We start from the raw sequence: 15,646 nt of genomic DNA on the forward strand, positions 1-15,646 counted from the left end.
CAACACCAGCCAACGGTTATGGCCAGGGAAGTAGAAATACTGAAGACAGGCGACGATTCCCATCCTGCTACCCAGCCGCCACAAGCAGTGAAAGGCAGAGGGCAATATACCTCCTGCTTAACTAGCTACAGGTTGTGAGAGACATGAGAAAAGACCACGCCACGTTGTGAAAGACAGGGGACTATTTCTCCTGCTACACAAGTCAAAAGCGCTGTTGAAGACAGCGGACTATTCCTCCTGCTGCGAAAGCCAAAAGCTGCAAAGGACCTGCGAAGACTTCACCTGCTCCACCCAGCCGTAGGTTGTGAAAGACAGGGGACCATTCCTCCTGCTCCACTAGCCACAGTTTATGAAAGACAGGCGTCTATTCCTTTTCCTACACCCAGTTACAAGTTTAGAAAGGCAGTAGAATGTAACAAAAAAGTCGATTAGTGAAAGACAGGGGACTATTTCTCCTGCCACACCAGCTAGTAGTTTTGAAAGACAGTACACTATACCACCGGTTGTGAAAGAACGGCGGGGGTTTATACCTCCTCACTCACCACAGCTTACCAGAGACGGAGATTATATTACCTCTGCTTCACTCTGCAGCAAGCTGTCAAATACCGGGGACTATCCTCCGGCTACACCAACCACAGATTATACCCCAAGCATGCTTCACAGCCTGCATGTTGTGAGAGACGTGGACCAACTGGTGGTGAAGCACAGGGGACGAAGTCGTGACAGACAGAGGACCATACCTCCTGCAACACCAGCCAACGGTTATGGCCAGGGAAGTAGAAGAACTGAAGACAGGCGACGATTCCCCTCCTGCTACCCAGCCGCCACAAGCAGTGAAAGGCAGAAGGCAATATACCTCCTGCTTCACCAGCTACAGGTTGTGAGAGACATGAGAAAAGACCACACCACGTTGTGAAAGACAGGGGACTATTTCTCCTGCTACACCAGTCAAAGGCGCTGTGGAAGACAGCGGACTATTCCTCTTGCTGCGAAAACCAAAAGCTACAAAGGACCTGCGAAGACTTTACCCAGCCGTAGGTTGTGAAAGACAGGGGACCATTCCTCCTGCTCCTCTAGCCACAGTTTATGAAAGACAGGCGTCTATTCCTTTTCCTACACCCAGTTACAAGTTTAGAAAGGCAGTAGAATGTAATCAAAAAAGTCGATTAGTGAAAGACAGGGGACTATTTCTCCTGCTACACCAGCTAGTAGTTTTGAAAGACAGTACACTATACCACCGGTTGTGAAAGAACGGCGGGGTTTATACCTCCTCACTCACCACAGCTTACCAGAGACGGAGATTATATTACCTCCGCTTCACTCTGCAGCAAGCTGTCAAATACCGGGGACTATCCTCCGGCTACACCAACCACAGATTATACCCCAAGCATGCTTCACCGCCTGCATGTTGTGAGAGAGGCGTGGACCAACTGGTGGCGCACAGGGGACGAAGTTGTGACAGACAGAGGAACATACCTCCTGCAACACCAGCCAACGGTTATGGCCAGGGAAGAAACAAAACTGAAGACAGGCGACGATTCCCCTCCTGCTACCCAGCCGCTACAATAAGTGAAAGGCAGAGGGCAATATACCTCCTGCTTAACCAGCTACAGGTTGTGAAAGACAGGGGAATATTCTCCTGCTACACCAGTCAAAGGCGCTGTGGAAGACAGCGGACTATTCCTCCTGCTGCGAAAGCCAAAAAAGGCTGCAAAGGACCTGCGAAGACTTCACCTGCTCCACCCAGCCGTAGGTTGTGAAAGACAGGGGACCATTCCTCCTGCTCCACTAGCCACAGTTTATGAAAGACAGGCGTCTATTCCTTTTCCTACACCCAGTTACAAGTTTAGAAAGGCAGTAGAATGTAACCAAAAAAGTCGATTAGTGAAAGACAGGGGACTATTTCTCCTGCTACACCAGCTAGTAGTTTTGGAAGACAGTACACTATACCACCGGTTGTGAAAGAACGGCGGGGGTTTGTACCTCCTCACTCACCACAGCTTACCAGAGACGGAGACTATATTACCTCTGCTTCACCCTGCAGCAAGCTGTCAAATCCCGGGGACTATTCAAGACTATTCAAGACTATTCAAGATTCAAGATCCTCCGGCTACACCAACCACAGATTACACCCCAAGCAAGCTTCACCGCCTGCATGTTGTGAGAGACACGGACCAGCTGGTGGTGAAGCACAGGGGACGAAGTTGTGACAGACAGAGGACCATACCTCCTGCTACAGCAGCCACCGGTTATGGCCAGGGTGCTTCACCTATATACCACAGATTGTGAGAGAGGGAACGAAGGTGGTTGTTTAATTCCTTCTGCTGACCAGCTGATAGCGAGATACCACTGTGCTTTATATCTCCTCTTTCTCTAGCCACAGACTATGAAAGATAGGGACTTTTCCTCCTGCTCGAGCCAGCAGCAAGGAGCTACATGCAGGCGATTATCCTCCGGAGCAATACACCAGCAACAGGTTGTTAAAGAGAGCGGACTATTCCGCATGCCTCATCAGTCATACCACCGTGAGTTGTCAGAAAGACATGGGACTATTCCTTTCTGCTACACCATCCACAAGTTGTGACAAAGACTTGCAACTGTTAAGGCACTGACAGGCGACGAAGCCACCTTTTTCGCCAGTTCATCCTGCTACACCTGCAAGAAGTAGCAAAATTGAAGAAAGGCGACGCCGATTCCCCTCCTGCTACCCAGCCGCCGCAAACAGTGAAAGGCAGAGAGTAATATACCTCCTGCTTAACCAGCTACAGGTTGTGAGAGACATGAGAAAAGTGGTAAAGGACAGGGTAACAAGTTGTGAACGACCGGGCCCTGTCCCCGCTTCTGCTACACAATCCGCAATTCGTGAAAAACAGGGGCTTTTTACCCCGCCTTCACCCTGCAGCAAGCTGTCAAATACCGGGGACTATCCTCCGGCTACACCAAACACAGGTTGTTAAAGAGAGCGGACTATCCCTCATGCCACATCCATGCTTCTCTAGCTACCTGTTGTGAGAGACAGGTAATCATGATGTTAGCGAAAGTGCGAGAATTATTCCTACAGCTACACCAGCTGATAGCTTGAACGAGGACAAAACCACCGGTTGTCAAAGACTGGTTGTGAAAGAACGGGGTACTATTCCTCCGGTTTCACCCAGCAGCAATTGTCAAATAAAACAGGGAACTTTCTTCTGGCTACAGCAACAAGGTTAAAACAGGGGACATTTCCTCAAGCCAAAACAGCATACAGGACAGGTGACGACGCCTCGTGTTTCACCACCGTTGGCTGTGAAGAAGACATAGGACTATTCCTACTGCTATACCAGTCACAAGTTGTGAAAGACGGGAAGATTGTCCTCCTGCTACGCAGCCGCAGGTTGTGAAAGGCAGAAGGCTATAGAACCCTGGTTGTGAACGCCCAAGGACTATACATCCTCATTAACCAGCTGTATGTTGATAGAGAGAGGACGAAGTTGTTTGAGAGAGGGGAGCAGGTTGTGAACGACAGGGGACTGTTACTCCTGCTTCATCAGCTACATGATATGTGTGACAGAGGACCAAGTTACACCACATCTTTGGACTATATGCAATAAGGTCCAATGTGACTGAATTATTGTCCCTAAGGTATGATCTGGTTGTGATATGGAGCAACTAGGACCACCTCATTGTGAAATATGCAGCCCTCCAATCAAGAGACAATCGTTTGTGACATTGTCTCGAGTGCATTGTTGACAACTTAGTCTCTCAGAGCCGGTAGCTTGTGTAGCAGGACGTAAGTTCCCAAGTCTACTACAATTTGCATCTTGATGCAGCACATCTGTCCGACTTGTGGCTGGTGAAGCAGGAGGAATGGTTCCCCCGTCTTTCACAACCTTCGACTGTGTGGAACAGGCGAAATCATGCCACGTCTCACAGCGTTTGTCTGATGTTGCAGGAGGGATAGTCCTTTGCACAAACTCTGGCCCTGTCACAACCAGACACATTCGCAAATGAACCAAAGGAACAATCTGCCAGTGGTCATGACAATGACCTGTACATGCCGAGGATACTTTCTACAAAATGACAAATACATGTATGCATATTTGAAATCAAATTTTATCATTGAGAATATCTACTATTGACATTAACAAATATACATTTTGCGAGCAATTACTGGCAATAAATTACAGACCCTTTCGTCTTCGACAAAGGAAATAATACACAAGCATGAAAACCTAGAGACTGACTGGGCTCTAAAAAGTTATACACTGTAATCTTCATCACATCACAAATCACGTTTTGGAAGGAGAACAGTCTTTCTTATCTTGTGCTTTTCTTAGTTTTGACTTGCTGGGGGACGACGTGGGATCTTTCCGTTGTGTTGGAGGTGTTGGGGAAGAGTTTTTCTGAGTAGGAGGTGTCTGAGCCTTTTGCTGGGCTGTAGTAGGCTGAGTTTTATGATGGGAAGGGGGCGTATTCGATGCCTCAGGAGGAGTGTCTGCAGACGCTGGCTCGTCTGGCACCGTTAATTTCCCAATGTTTTGTAAGATATCCGACATTAAACGTAAGTTGGTTACACCGCTAAGAAGTTGCCTGAAACGGAATCAAGAGAACTAAGACAATGGTATGAGGCTGAGCCAGAGGAAAGTGTGCCATTGGCAAGCAAGATCAACCTTGGTCATCCTCTAGGGGGGGGGGGTTGGAAACCCTGCTGCAGGGGGTTTATGGGATATTGTGCTCACTAGAACCCCTGTCCTTACCGTAGACGAACTCCTGATCTCATCTTATCTTTTTCAGAGCTGTGTGAATAGATGGAGAACTCCACATGCCCAAAGTGCGACTTACTATCCATTTTAGTGCGATGGGTCTCAATTACAAAATGTGATCATTGCAAGACATTTTCTATTCCATACTGGCCAATAGATGACTTCAATCGGTCAAAAGAGTTTGTCGGTTCTTACCGTAAAGATTGGTCGGCATTTTGAGCGGCACTTGACAGTTGTGTTGCAATATACTGAGTTTTGTCTCTCATGTCATCAAGGTAAGGATCGCCCGAACACGACGCAATTTTCTCGGCCGTTAAACTCCCCACTTGGTTCTGAATTAATTAAGAAAGGACATTAGTATGTTTGCCTGAAGGAATATATAATTCCCAATTTTACAAAATAAGCTAAAGCACTACTCCACTTCTTCCTCTTCTGCTTGCTCTGCACTTGGAGGTGTTACTCTACAGAGGTACTCCTTCTCTACGGCGGGACAGCGGGTTTTTTGGTATTAAAGGCACCAATTGAAATTCAGAAAACTGAGTGCAAGGTGCCCTCTCTTTCCCTGCGTCTTGGGTCAACGCTTGGCACTGGTAAGGTAGTCTTTGGATCCTGTTCCAAATGCTTGTGGAGTAGAGAGGAAAAGCCAGTACCAATAATGTACTTGTATGACATACATACCTGCAGGCCTTTGATTTCTTGTCTTAGTTTGACGATCGTATTCTCTGCTTTCACAGCTCTTTTCTGGAAAGAATTTTTAAGAGACAATAGATTTTTCAAGATAATGTGTGGTCCTTCTTTTCTTCTTCTTCTACAGCAATTGCTCCGCACTTTGAGGGGACATTCTCTGGCGAGTATTCCTCCTCTAAGGCAGGATCAGTGTTTTGCTTTTCACTACGGTTGGGCTCCAATTGCGGTTATTGGCCTACTCCGTCTTCAGCCAGTAGTAGAGTACACTACAAACTACTCATGTTTCTCACTTGTAGGGGCCTTTTGATTTCACTGGAAAAGATTCCTGGCACAAGAAGATTTGTTTTCTTTACACCTCATTCAAAGGATGGAGCAACTAAGGGTTAAGTGTCTCGCTCAAGGACATCAGTGATCCTCTGATAGTCAAACCCACAACCTCCTAGAATATCTGCCTTACCGTGGTTATCTGAAGGTTTGCCTCCACCTGTTGAACCATGTTTTCCAGGGCAGCAGTTTCTTCACTTTCTCGTTTCTGCAGAATCTGCATTTCCGATAGCAAAGTTGTAACTCTACAACAAAAACAGAAGAATCAATATATCAATATCATCATAAGCAATCACTAGTGTGCATAGAGGGATTTATTTGACAGTCTATTCCCTCCACCAAGGGATTTTTTCTATATCTTGGCCAGACTATGAAATAAATAACACTTATTTGTGAGGCTGGTGCATTTGGTTATGAAATTGGTGCCCACGCCCTTTTTTCCAATGAGCAATGTCGCACGGCAAAGTGTCAGGATGAATATCACTCCTGACATCACGGCAGCGTCATTTTCCTTCCTTGGCCGGCCAGTGACCTGGCATATTAGGGTACATTTGGGTCTCATACCTACCCCTATCCAATCATGATTGAAACTGAAATCAGCCTGGTAGCGGTTTTACCAAAATACTTTATCGAAAAATGTATACCTATTGGATTCTCTCTCAGCAACTTGTCGCGACTCATGCAGTTTCTGACTTAAAGTTCTGTTTTCTTCTTGTAACTGAAAAAGGAAAATTGAAATTACAATATATGATACATAAGTATGTGATTGTCACAAATAAAAAATTAGAACTCCTCGAAATTAGCCCTTTCAAGGGAGATCAATGGTATAGCGGTGAGAGTGCCGGGCTCCTATCCATGAGGTTGTGGGTTGGATTCTCCGAGTCATGTGAAATGCTTACCTTTTTGACTTCTACAGTTAAGTCTTCAGTTCCAACAAGTGGAGACACTTCTCTCCTTATCACATTTGAAGCACCATTATTCCCATCAGCACCGTAGCCCACACTCTCGGACAAAAAGTCTGGAAGCCCACCATGCCTCGGCGATACAGTCACAGTATCATTGTCCACACCACCATTTGTCGCGGCAATATTCCGAGAAGCCGAACCTGACCTTGCTGCATCATCACGATGATGAATTAAATTTCCTATTGCGTTTATACTTGGAAACAACGAACCATCCTTCGGCGAGCTGTCTAATGCAAAATCTGGTAGTGACACCTCAGATTGTGTCCTCGGGCGGCTCCGATTACTTGAACTGCGAGACCTTGGTTCATTACCAGTAAAATGATCTTGGACAAAGTCTGGTAAATCATTTGCAAAGTCTGGGGCAGGTCCCGAGGATCCTCCGCCATTTGTGTAATTAGAGCGTCCTGGCGGAGGAGTAGGATCTTTCTTCAGGAATTTTTTGAAGGAGAAGGGATTCTCTTCTTTCCTCACAGGTTTCTTGGAATCCTTTTTCTTCTGGGGTGCTTCAGGGTCAAATTCCTCTGAAATACAAGCAGCAAAGACAAGTGAATATTATATTTTCTGGTTACTGTTTCACTAGGTATTTGCCAGTGGCAGTGCAGTCGATTAACAACTCGCATTAATTCTCAAGGCCCGAGATCCAGTGCTTCCGAAGCACGGCGCCTGTAATCAAACACACTATTTGTAATAGACATAGAATAGAATACAGTATGACCCAAAAAAGCACTGGAGTGTGAAGTGGAACCAACCATCAGCAATCAACAGCTGGTTTTTGACATTTTTGACAGCCTTAGCTTTGGGAATATCGGGAGATTCAAAAATGTCATCTGGTATATCATCTTCACTGTCATCAAAGCTATCATCCTGATTTCCTTTGTCATTGGGATTCGTCTTCTTTTTGACAAAACTTTGGAAGGAAAAAGGATTTTGCCCATCTTTTTGGCCACCTTCCGCCATTTTGATCAGCGCTACCTGGCGAATGCTCAACACACGAAATGGCCTAATTGCCTCCGTTACGAGGTCTGTGATTGGCCTGTTCCCGAAAATAACCAATATGGCTGCGCCCATGAGAGCTTGATTTTGGAAAAAAATTACCCTTTCAGACCATTTCCCACCTTCATTCTTCAGACGAAACTGACGAAAGATTTCAAGAATGTTGCTTAGATGTATATCTCTGCCTTCATCACGCCAGATTTTGGTTCGGGCCTTTTGTTCTGTGGTGAGCCCAACTTTTATATTTGACCCCTGTGCAAATGCATGTAAATCTATGTACATGTAACTTGTATGTAGGCCCTTATGAAACGATCAGAATGGTCAGGGTGTTATATAGACCGCAGCATGCTCAATACACATATCGTTGTTGTAAATGCCATATATCAACTTATGCCATGTATCAACTTTTGTTCTGTTTTGGGGATGGACTCGTATCTAATGATCTGCCTCTGGCATGTCTCAGCCTCTGGTCTTGGCGTGCATGGACTGCCTAGCCTACACTGGCAATATCAGGATGTAACAGATTAATTACTTATTTTTTATATGGTCTTTTTTCCAGCCAAAGCAAATGAGAAGTCACTCAAGTAACCATAGAACCATAGACCAGTTACGTCCAGTTGTCCATTTATCAAGTATTGTCCAGTATTCTACATCCGGCCCCAAAATAACGCAGGTTCCAGACAATGACAGTGAACATGGAGAGTTGGTTTATAAAGGACTTGTTTCCAGTGCGGTGAAAAACGTCAAAATATTTTCCTTATCGACCAGTTTACTCGGAGTAGGTCTGCAACCTATTTTGTTCACGCGTGCAGGTGATCTTGGTGCGATAGGAGTAGCCTTCGGTGGAATGTGTAGCTTTTTCATCTTCATGACTCCAGCTCTTTTGCACTGGATAACAAAGAAATACGTTTCCGCTGTGTATTTCAAACCTGAGGAGAGGTTGTTTACAGCTGTGACATACTCATTTTTTGTGCGGAAAAAATTGACAGTTTTTACACCAGAGGATGTTAAAGTGCCCGCTGCTCCTGGTGCTTTTACGTCAGTTCTTGTGAAAGGAAAAGCCCTGTTTATGGATGGTAGGCACTTCGATAACCCTGAGGCTTACAAGGTCATGATGGGTTATGATAAACCAATAGACTGGGCTTTCCCAGAGGACATCCAAACACTGCAGCAAGATAGTGATACGGGGGAACAACCTGGTGCAGTGCATAAAAATTCAGGAGAAGATGAAATTAATAAGAGACGTGTGGAATAGACTTAAATAATGTTTTATTTGTGAGTTGCCTCACAACCTAGATATGTTGAAAAGTGAAAAGAATAATGGTATGTCCTATACTATGCATTGGCATCTCTACATGTATCTAGCTTCGAATTAAATCCTGGAGCCATGAATGAAAGTTGTTTGTCTTTTGTAAATTTATTGTGAATATCTGAGCTGTGAGCACACTGGTCCTTGGTACACTTGGTAGACGACTGGATCTGACATGGGGCGTGTCGATGCCTTTGTCCAGCTCATTTGAAAAGGTATGCGAGGCCGGACATAAAAAAAGACAGATAGCACCTCTCAGGCCTCTATATCACGAACTGTAGGTCCCTGAAGGGTGATACTCGTCATTGTTTGCGTCTTCATACAGTAATGTCACAATCAGAGAAGTCCTTGTGCCCTTTCTCAAATACTGTGATGTCACAACCAGAGATGTCATCATGTTCTGTCTTGGTGATGTCACCTCCTGTCTTAAGTACAGCGATGTTATAACAACCAGGGACGTCGTCACATCCTGTCTTCAATAGAGTGATGTCATCACAACCGTGAGGAGAGGGAAGAGAGAGAGCACCTAGACGATGCACAGAGATGGCCCGAGGCGAGGGGGCTGATGTGCCCTTGTGGGGCAACAGCTGGCTGATCGCCACTCGGATAAGAACTGGCAGCATGACAGAGGAGAGGACATGAGAGGATAACAGATTTTGCTTGAAATGTTGGAGGGAAGAGGGCCTGTCTAACATTCAGTGCCGCTACTCCTCTGATGATACTAAACAAACATCACAACCAGAAATGTCACCACACATGATGTCCAATCCAATTTTATGAGGATTGATGAAAATCATCGAGGACAGACAATTGGAGGACACTGCAGAGAGAAGGGCCACCAAATATCATACTGAAAAGGTGATATTCAATATGGATGCCACTTTAAGTTGCCAACATTGAAGATGAATTTCATTTTGTGGTGGAGAAATCACAGAGTTATTTGTCACTTGTATCCTTGATTATACCAGGTATGCGCAAGTACATGGAGGTCAAGACGTGTGCCTTGGCATAAATCATGACAAGAGTTTTTTAGAAAAAAATATAATTAGCTTTATTTGAAGAATGGACACATTTCACAACTAAAACATTAGGACTAGGAAATAACACATATTATTCCAAGTATAGATTTAGGAAAGATTTAATGACTGTCTGACATATATTGTAGCCAATTACTTTAGTGTGCAGACTAAGCATTTTTTAAAAGTTAAAAAACCTTGTAAACTAAATTTGACAACCGGTATTTGAATGTGAACACAATGACACTCATTGATGAATTCTAAGTTTCAACAGCTTTGCAAACTTTGGCTAGTCCATCGCTGTCAAGGCGTAGAATTTACACGATTATGACTAATTCTACAAAATAAGTTAGAAAACTATTAAAAGCATATCTATAGCGAACAATTTCATGCACTTTATCATAAAATATGAGCAAAGGCAAAAAGTCTGAACTTTTTCTTTTTTCAGCACTCACTTGTAGAAAAATGCAACCTACAGTGAGCTGCGCTGTGACAGAGATATTTTCATCATAGCTATGAAACTGAGGAAAAGTAAAAAAAACCCTAAAATCGTTAATTTGACACAACTTGTCTTTGGTAGGAGACCATGGGGAGGCCGGTCAGAGCAAGTCAAACAAACCAACCAAATTGTTTTTCTGTATCTGACTTGTCATAAGTTTTGGGAAGAAGTTTGGATACACAAGTCATTACCAGTGCCAATGGAGAAATAGAATTCTGTCTTAGTATTGCTGTACTGATCACAGAAGCCGCATCAGGCCTAGCCAGTATTGTAAATTATTTTTCAAATGATGTCATTTTCTAGTTAAAAAACCCTACCCAAATACAAGTTTGGAAAATCAATGTAGATAATACATATAACATACCTGTACAACCTACTTCACTTAATAGAAAACAAACCATTCGGCACATATGTGTGTTGAAATTTACAAGATCACTGAGATTGAGACGTGCAAAAATATAGTGTTTAAAGACATTTATAAAAATGCAAATTATCCTCATTAAAAATTGTACAAAACATGAAAAATTCATTTACCACATGCAAGTTTAAGTAGAATTGAAGAAATTTGTCATCACGGTGACACACAGGACAACTCAATTATTTAGCGGCGCATTCAGGGGCTTTTTCAGCCGTTGGGTGCTTCTCCTTATTTAGAGATTGACTAGGCAACACAGTGGAACTGTCAACTTCAGTACTCAATAGATTGGGGCTTTAACATGATATAGGATTCAAATACAATAAATTCCCATTGCCATCTTGTAATTTAAGTAAGACCTGAAATGAAATGTGATTGAACCACACAAAGTTGGAATGCAAAACACGGCCAGGCGAATTTTTTGTTATATATTACTGGGAGAATATTCAAATACTGGATGGCCCATTGCCTCGTCGTACCCAGGTGGTGCAATGTGCTGATTGGATGGCCTTGGATTTGGTACATAAGCGGGAGGTGACGCTGTGGGGCCTTGTGCATTTGAATTTGAAGCGGCCCCAGGTGATTGCATAGCCGGGGACTGTGCATTAACACTGTCATTCGCTGTCTCGACATTTTCCAATCTCAATGATTGTGCTGCATTGTCCATTTCCACGTTTATTTCTTCCGTTCTTTTATCCCCTTGCCGTCGGCCTTTCTTGATAACTTTGCAGTGCACAACGGCGACGATCACAACAATGACCAGAATGAAGATCACCACACCAGCGGATATGAGGCCAATAACCAAAGGTGATGCTTTTTCTAAGGGCTCTAGAAATAGAAGACACACATGCTTTTCATTTCTAACGAAATGTAGAACTCAATTCAAAAGAAAGAAGGAAGATTTATTCATTTAATGAAATACCCAGCTGTCTGACTTGCACCAGCTAGTGCATAGTGCATCAAGTGGAGGAATAAAGACTATAATTGGTTTCTATGGCAAATTGCATCTACTCACCCACTGGATATTCCCCCACCTTTGGAATATTGTAAATAGGAAACGGACCACCTGAAATTGAATGATAAACAAGGTTACTATGCTTACCAACAAACGAACAGCTGTGAATAGAGATAATGCATTGGATGATTATGATGTCACTTTTGAGCAGCAGTCCATCATCATGACTCCACCACATGAGGTCAATGACATAATCTGACATTAATGTGGCAAAGTTCATTGAAAACTGAAATGAACTTGTGCATACTCCATCCCAAAATCATCCGAATACATATAAGTGCAAAATCCTTACCAGCTATCATACTACAGGCATACGCTGGTTTCTCCTCATCACAATTGCTCTCCAACCAAACGTTGGTTAATGTACTAACAGATACACAGTCGTCTCTATCAACCCCTGTGTTGCTGCTCAACCTGGAGTGAGAAATTTGAAAATCTTGAAGTGATATTTTCATCAACGTTTCAGAGCTTTTCTGGTAACTATATAACATCTTGACCCTCAAGTTTCCGATCCACTCCGCCGAACCTGACTCCGTTACACCAATGAGAAGAAGTAACAGACAGGGTACCTCTGATGGTTCAGAATGGTCATATATCCCTAAAAGGATTTTACAAAATGTCTTTGTGTATGTAACATTAAGGCAGACAGAGGTGTTAAACAATCACCCTTGTGTTTCTTTTTGATACAATCAATACTTAATCTGTATTATCACAGAAATTCGATCAGGGATAATGTTACCTGTCGAATGTCGGCTTAGTCCCATCAATCCACAGAAATACGTTTTCTTTTGCAATATCGTGGAGGCCTATCCAATAGGATGACTGACTTGTGTTCTGTGAGATTTGATCTGGAACAAAGAGCATGACCAACGAATTGAGATCCTCTGCAAAAATATCATGAAATACAATAACGGTATTTCGGTTACCTTTTACATACAGAAGGGAGTCAGCAGAGTTATGGTTAGGGCACCAGGCCTTTAAGGTAACCGCTGTGGGTCCTAGTCACATCAAACAACTGATTCATGTTCCTTTAGCAAGACACTTTAGCCTGCAATGCTTCTCTAAAAGTCAACTGGAATACGGTACTGCACCAACTAGGGTTTGCCACAGAACTCATTTTAAGAGCTACCACTGTTTCTCACTTAACTGGGGTTTTGCTTGCCCTATAGGCACCAAGGGATGCAATTTTTACCTGCAACAAATACTGCCATGTCCGCAGAGTACATTTTTATGAGATTCGACTGCATCCATCCACAATGTTGCTGGGCAGATTTCCATGTGATATTCTCCTGGAAAACTGTGATGCACAGTGATGTATTTCCATTGGACCATTGGCTGGAGATTGGTGGGCACGACAAACGATCTGAAAAGAGGGTATTTAACATTAGCGTGCGACCAGCAGTCAAGAAAAGCTCCCTTGGCAGTTTACAGTACAATTTGCCACATACATAACAGAACGAGTCTCATTGTATTAAGAATTTGATCTTAATCTAAGTTGGAGGCGATTATCAAATTCTGATTAATTTTACGTACTTGAGCTTTAAGAGTACAGAGGCCCTTAGCTTGCTTATATGACACCAGCATCTGCATTGGAGAGAGGTATGATTTCGCAATAGGCTCCAAGGAAATGAAATCAATGCATTGTTATACCAAAAATGATCATCACTATCAGATAGGAATGGTGATAATTTCTTACCATATGTTCCAAAACGCAAATGAACTCCAGCATATTTATACACATTCTGGGCATTTGTCTTGAACTGCAGGAACAGGTACCGCCCGGTACTGAGAAGACTCTGTGGTTTATGGGTTCCACACCACGAGATGATCTCAGTGGCAGCTGATGAAGATCCTGCAACAAAATGGAAGATTGAGCAACCTTTGCAAGCAGATCTTCTTTCATTTTTGCATTTTCTTTTGTAAGGGCAGGCCTTTCAATAACATCAAGTTTACAGTGTTTAACACTAAATGATGATTGCCCCCTGTCCAAAAAAACAATACGCAGTCATTTTTTAAAGTGTATCTTTTTTACTGAAAGATACATTCTGTAGATCAAACTCTGAGGTACTTCGGTTTTTGAAGCGGGAAACTACTGCTTTCTACTCAACAATTGGATTTGGAATTGTGATAATTCTATGAATAATTCTTCCGTTTTGCCATAAACCCACCATTTCTAATCCTCATATAGTCATAACCCTCACATATTGCTCCCGAAGGTGCCCACTGCAACTTCGATGTTACAATCTCAATCCAGATCCTCTTGTTTGCTCCAGCATCGATGACCCACACGCAATCTCTGTTATCCCCATAGCTACTCTCGCCATTTAGCAGCGTTTTGATCTCTCCAGAGGATTCACCGCTGATAGTGATGACATTCCCTGGAGTTGGCGAGCAGTAGTGGACACCTGTAATAGAATGCAGAACTTTCCTTAGCAGACATCAGTGCCAACAGGATGCCCTAGCTATTCAGGGCATTGATTCTGGTCACAGTCCCAAGTGAACTTTTCTTTGTAACTATTCTAGCCTCATGCAACAAAGTTTGGGCACCAACTGGTATTTCCAGCCAGGTGATTTAGTTAGGCTTGGAGGATTCTATAATAGCCAGCTCTGTTGCTCACTATTGGATAGTTTTTGCTTTCCTAAGTACACAGGTAGTCAAGTGTACTTTATCGCTTCAATTCGGTGTGCAAAGGTGCTTAGAATACCAAATCATGGCCTTGACATTTAGTTTTTCAACTGGCTTACCACCTGTTTTGGGGGTACAATATCAAGTTAGTCCTGTATACTCCCTGAACTATATGAAATAAGTAACTTTTATACATACCCTGAGCCAATCTGCTTACTACAAAAGCCCAGAAGAAGAAGCAGTGAAGGACCAATGCTGGAAAGAAGTCACATGATATTAGAAAGTCTATTTAAGCTTACAATCATGCCTACAAAATGTTATTTGATGACTTCAACCTACGGTAGGGCCCAGTAGGGGTAGGGCCTAGTGCCTAGGTCTGGTGGATGCGGCATGGGTGAATGCCATTCAGAATTGACAGGGTCGGAAGGGCTCATGCGTTGTGGTATCTTGGCATCATGGACATCACTCATGATGTGGGACCATGTGGACCACAGGCACATGACAAACACCCCACCCCCCACCCCCATTTTATTGACAACACACGTAAAATCAGCACCAACTTCTTCGAAATCATCAAGGAGTGATCGGAGACTACTAACTGCATCAGGCATGCTGCATGGGGCTGTCACTAGTGTCTGTGCACAGTTAGTTGGGTCAGTGGTGTCGGTCTGTGTGGCAACACTAGCGGCACTGACACACTCATGACTGTAGTGTGTGACTCAGTCATTGACACTGCACTGTGACTGTGACTGCGTGACTGTCACTCAGTGATCACAGACTGAGCTGTCAGTGTCAGAAATTGAGAAGAGAAGAACGTTTACCTCTTGGTATTTTCACCATAACATCCATGGATTACAAAAACGTTAGGCTTAGCCTATCAGCACTTTCACTTTATTAAAGTTTTACACTATTTGATAACTTTTGACAAGCTTGCAATATGATAATCATGACGTTTTTGACATAACTGCACGAAAACCGGAAGTAAACCATCGTTTGTAAACATCGTTTAAAGGTGAGGAGTGAAAAACGAAAGGAAATTAAATGGGACGCGAATA

The 15,646-nt window shown here is 43.4% G+C and overlaps 2 protein-coding genes across 2 annotated transcripts; both read right to left on the reverse strand.

The window, feature by feature from the left end:
• Positions 1-4,093: 4,093 nt before the first annotated feature.
• Positions 4,094-7,692, reverse strand: LOC135495813 (endosome-associated-trafficking regulator 1-like). The gene is made up of 7 exons (XM_064784777.1): positions 7,468-7,692; positions 6,653-7,239; positions 6,398-6,471; positions 5,887-5,998; positions 5,421-5,483; positions 4,938-5,074; positions 4,094-4,569 (listed from the first exon to the last, which is right to left on the reverse strand). Exons 1-7 carry the CDS (start codon positions 7,673-7,675, stop codon positions 4,269-4,271), a joined length of 1,482 nt encoding a protein of 493 aa, XP_064640847.1. The 5' UTR covers positions 7,676-7,692; the 3' UTR covers positions 4,094-4,268.
• Positions 7,693-10,045: 2,353 nt separating this feature from the next.
• LOC135495978 (uncharacterized) lies at positions 10,046-15,605 on the reverse strand. The gene is made up of 9 exons (XM_064785045.1): positions 15,413-15,605; positions 14,790-14,846; positions 14,134-14,370; positions 13,662-13,817; positions 13,158-13,328; positions 12,705-12,813; positions 12,258-12,379; positions 11,966-12,016; positions 10,046-11,778 (listed from the first exon to the last, which is right to left on the reverse strand). Exons 1-9 carry the CDS (start codon positions 15,438-15,440, stop codon positions 11,375-11,377), a joined length of 1,335 nt encoding a protein of 444 aa, XP_064641115.1. The 5' UTR covers positions 15,441-15,605; the 3' UTR covers positions 10,046-11,374.
• Positions 15,606-15,646: the final 41 nt, after the last annotated feature.

Source organism: Lineus longissimus, chromosome 11 (assembly GCF_910592395.1).
Source record: "Lineus longissimus chromosome 11, tnLinLong1.2, whole genome shotgun sequence".
Taxonomy (NCBI): Eukaryota; Metazoa; Nemertea; class Pilidiophora; order Heteronemertea; family Lineidae; genus Lineus; species Lineus longissimus.

Bases quoted from the DNA above. Each gene is read 5' to 3' on its own strand.
- LOC135495813 (XM_064784777.1), bottom strand. From the start codon at position 7,675: ATGGCGGAAGGTGGCCAAAAAGATGGGCAAAATCCTTTTTCCTTCCAA. The intron at 5,075-5,420 runs GTATGTATGTCA...TAATTAATTCAG, and splicing joins AAGAAATCAAAGGCCTGCAG to AACCAAGTGGGGAGTTTAAC. The intron at 4,570-4,937 runs GTAAGAACCGAC...ATTCCGTTTCAG, and splicing joins AATGCCGACCAATCTTTACG to GCAACTTCTTAGCGGTGTAA.
- LOC135495978 (XM_064785045.1), bottom strand. From the start codon at position 15,440: ATGGATGTTATGGTGAAAATACCAAGAG. The intron at 14,847-15,412 runs GTAAACGTTCTT...ACTTCTTTCCAG, and splicing joins TATGGTGAAAATACCAAGAG to CATTGGTCCTTCACTGCTTC. The intron at 12,814-13,157 runs GTAAAAATTGCA...TCTTTGTTCCAG, and splicing joins CATGGCAGTATTTGTTGCAG to ATCAAATCTCACAGAACACA.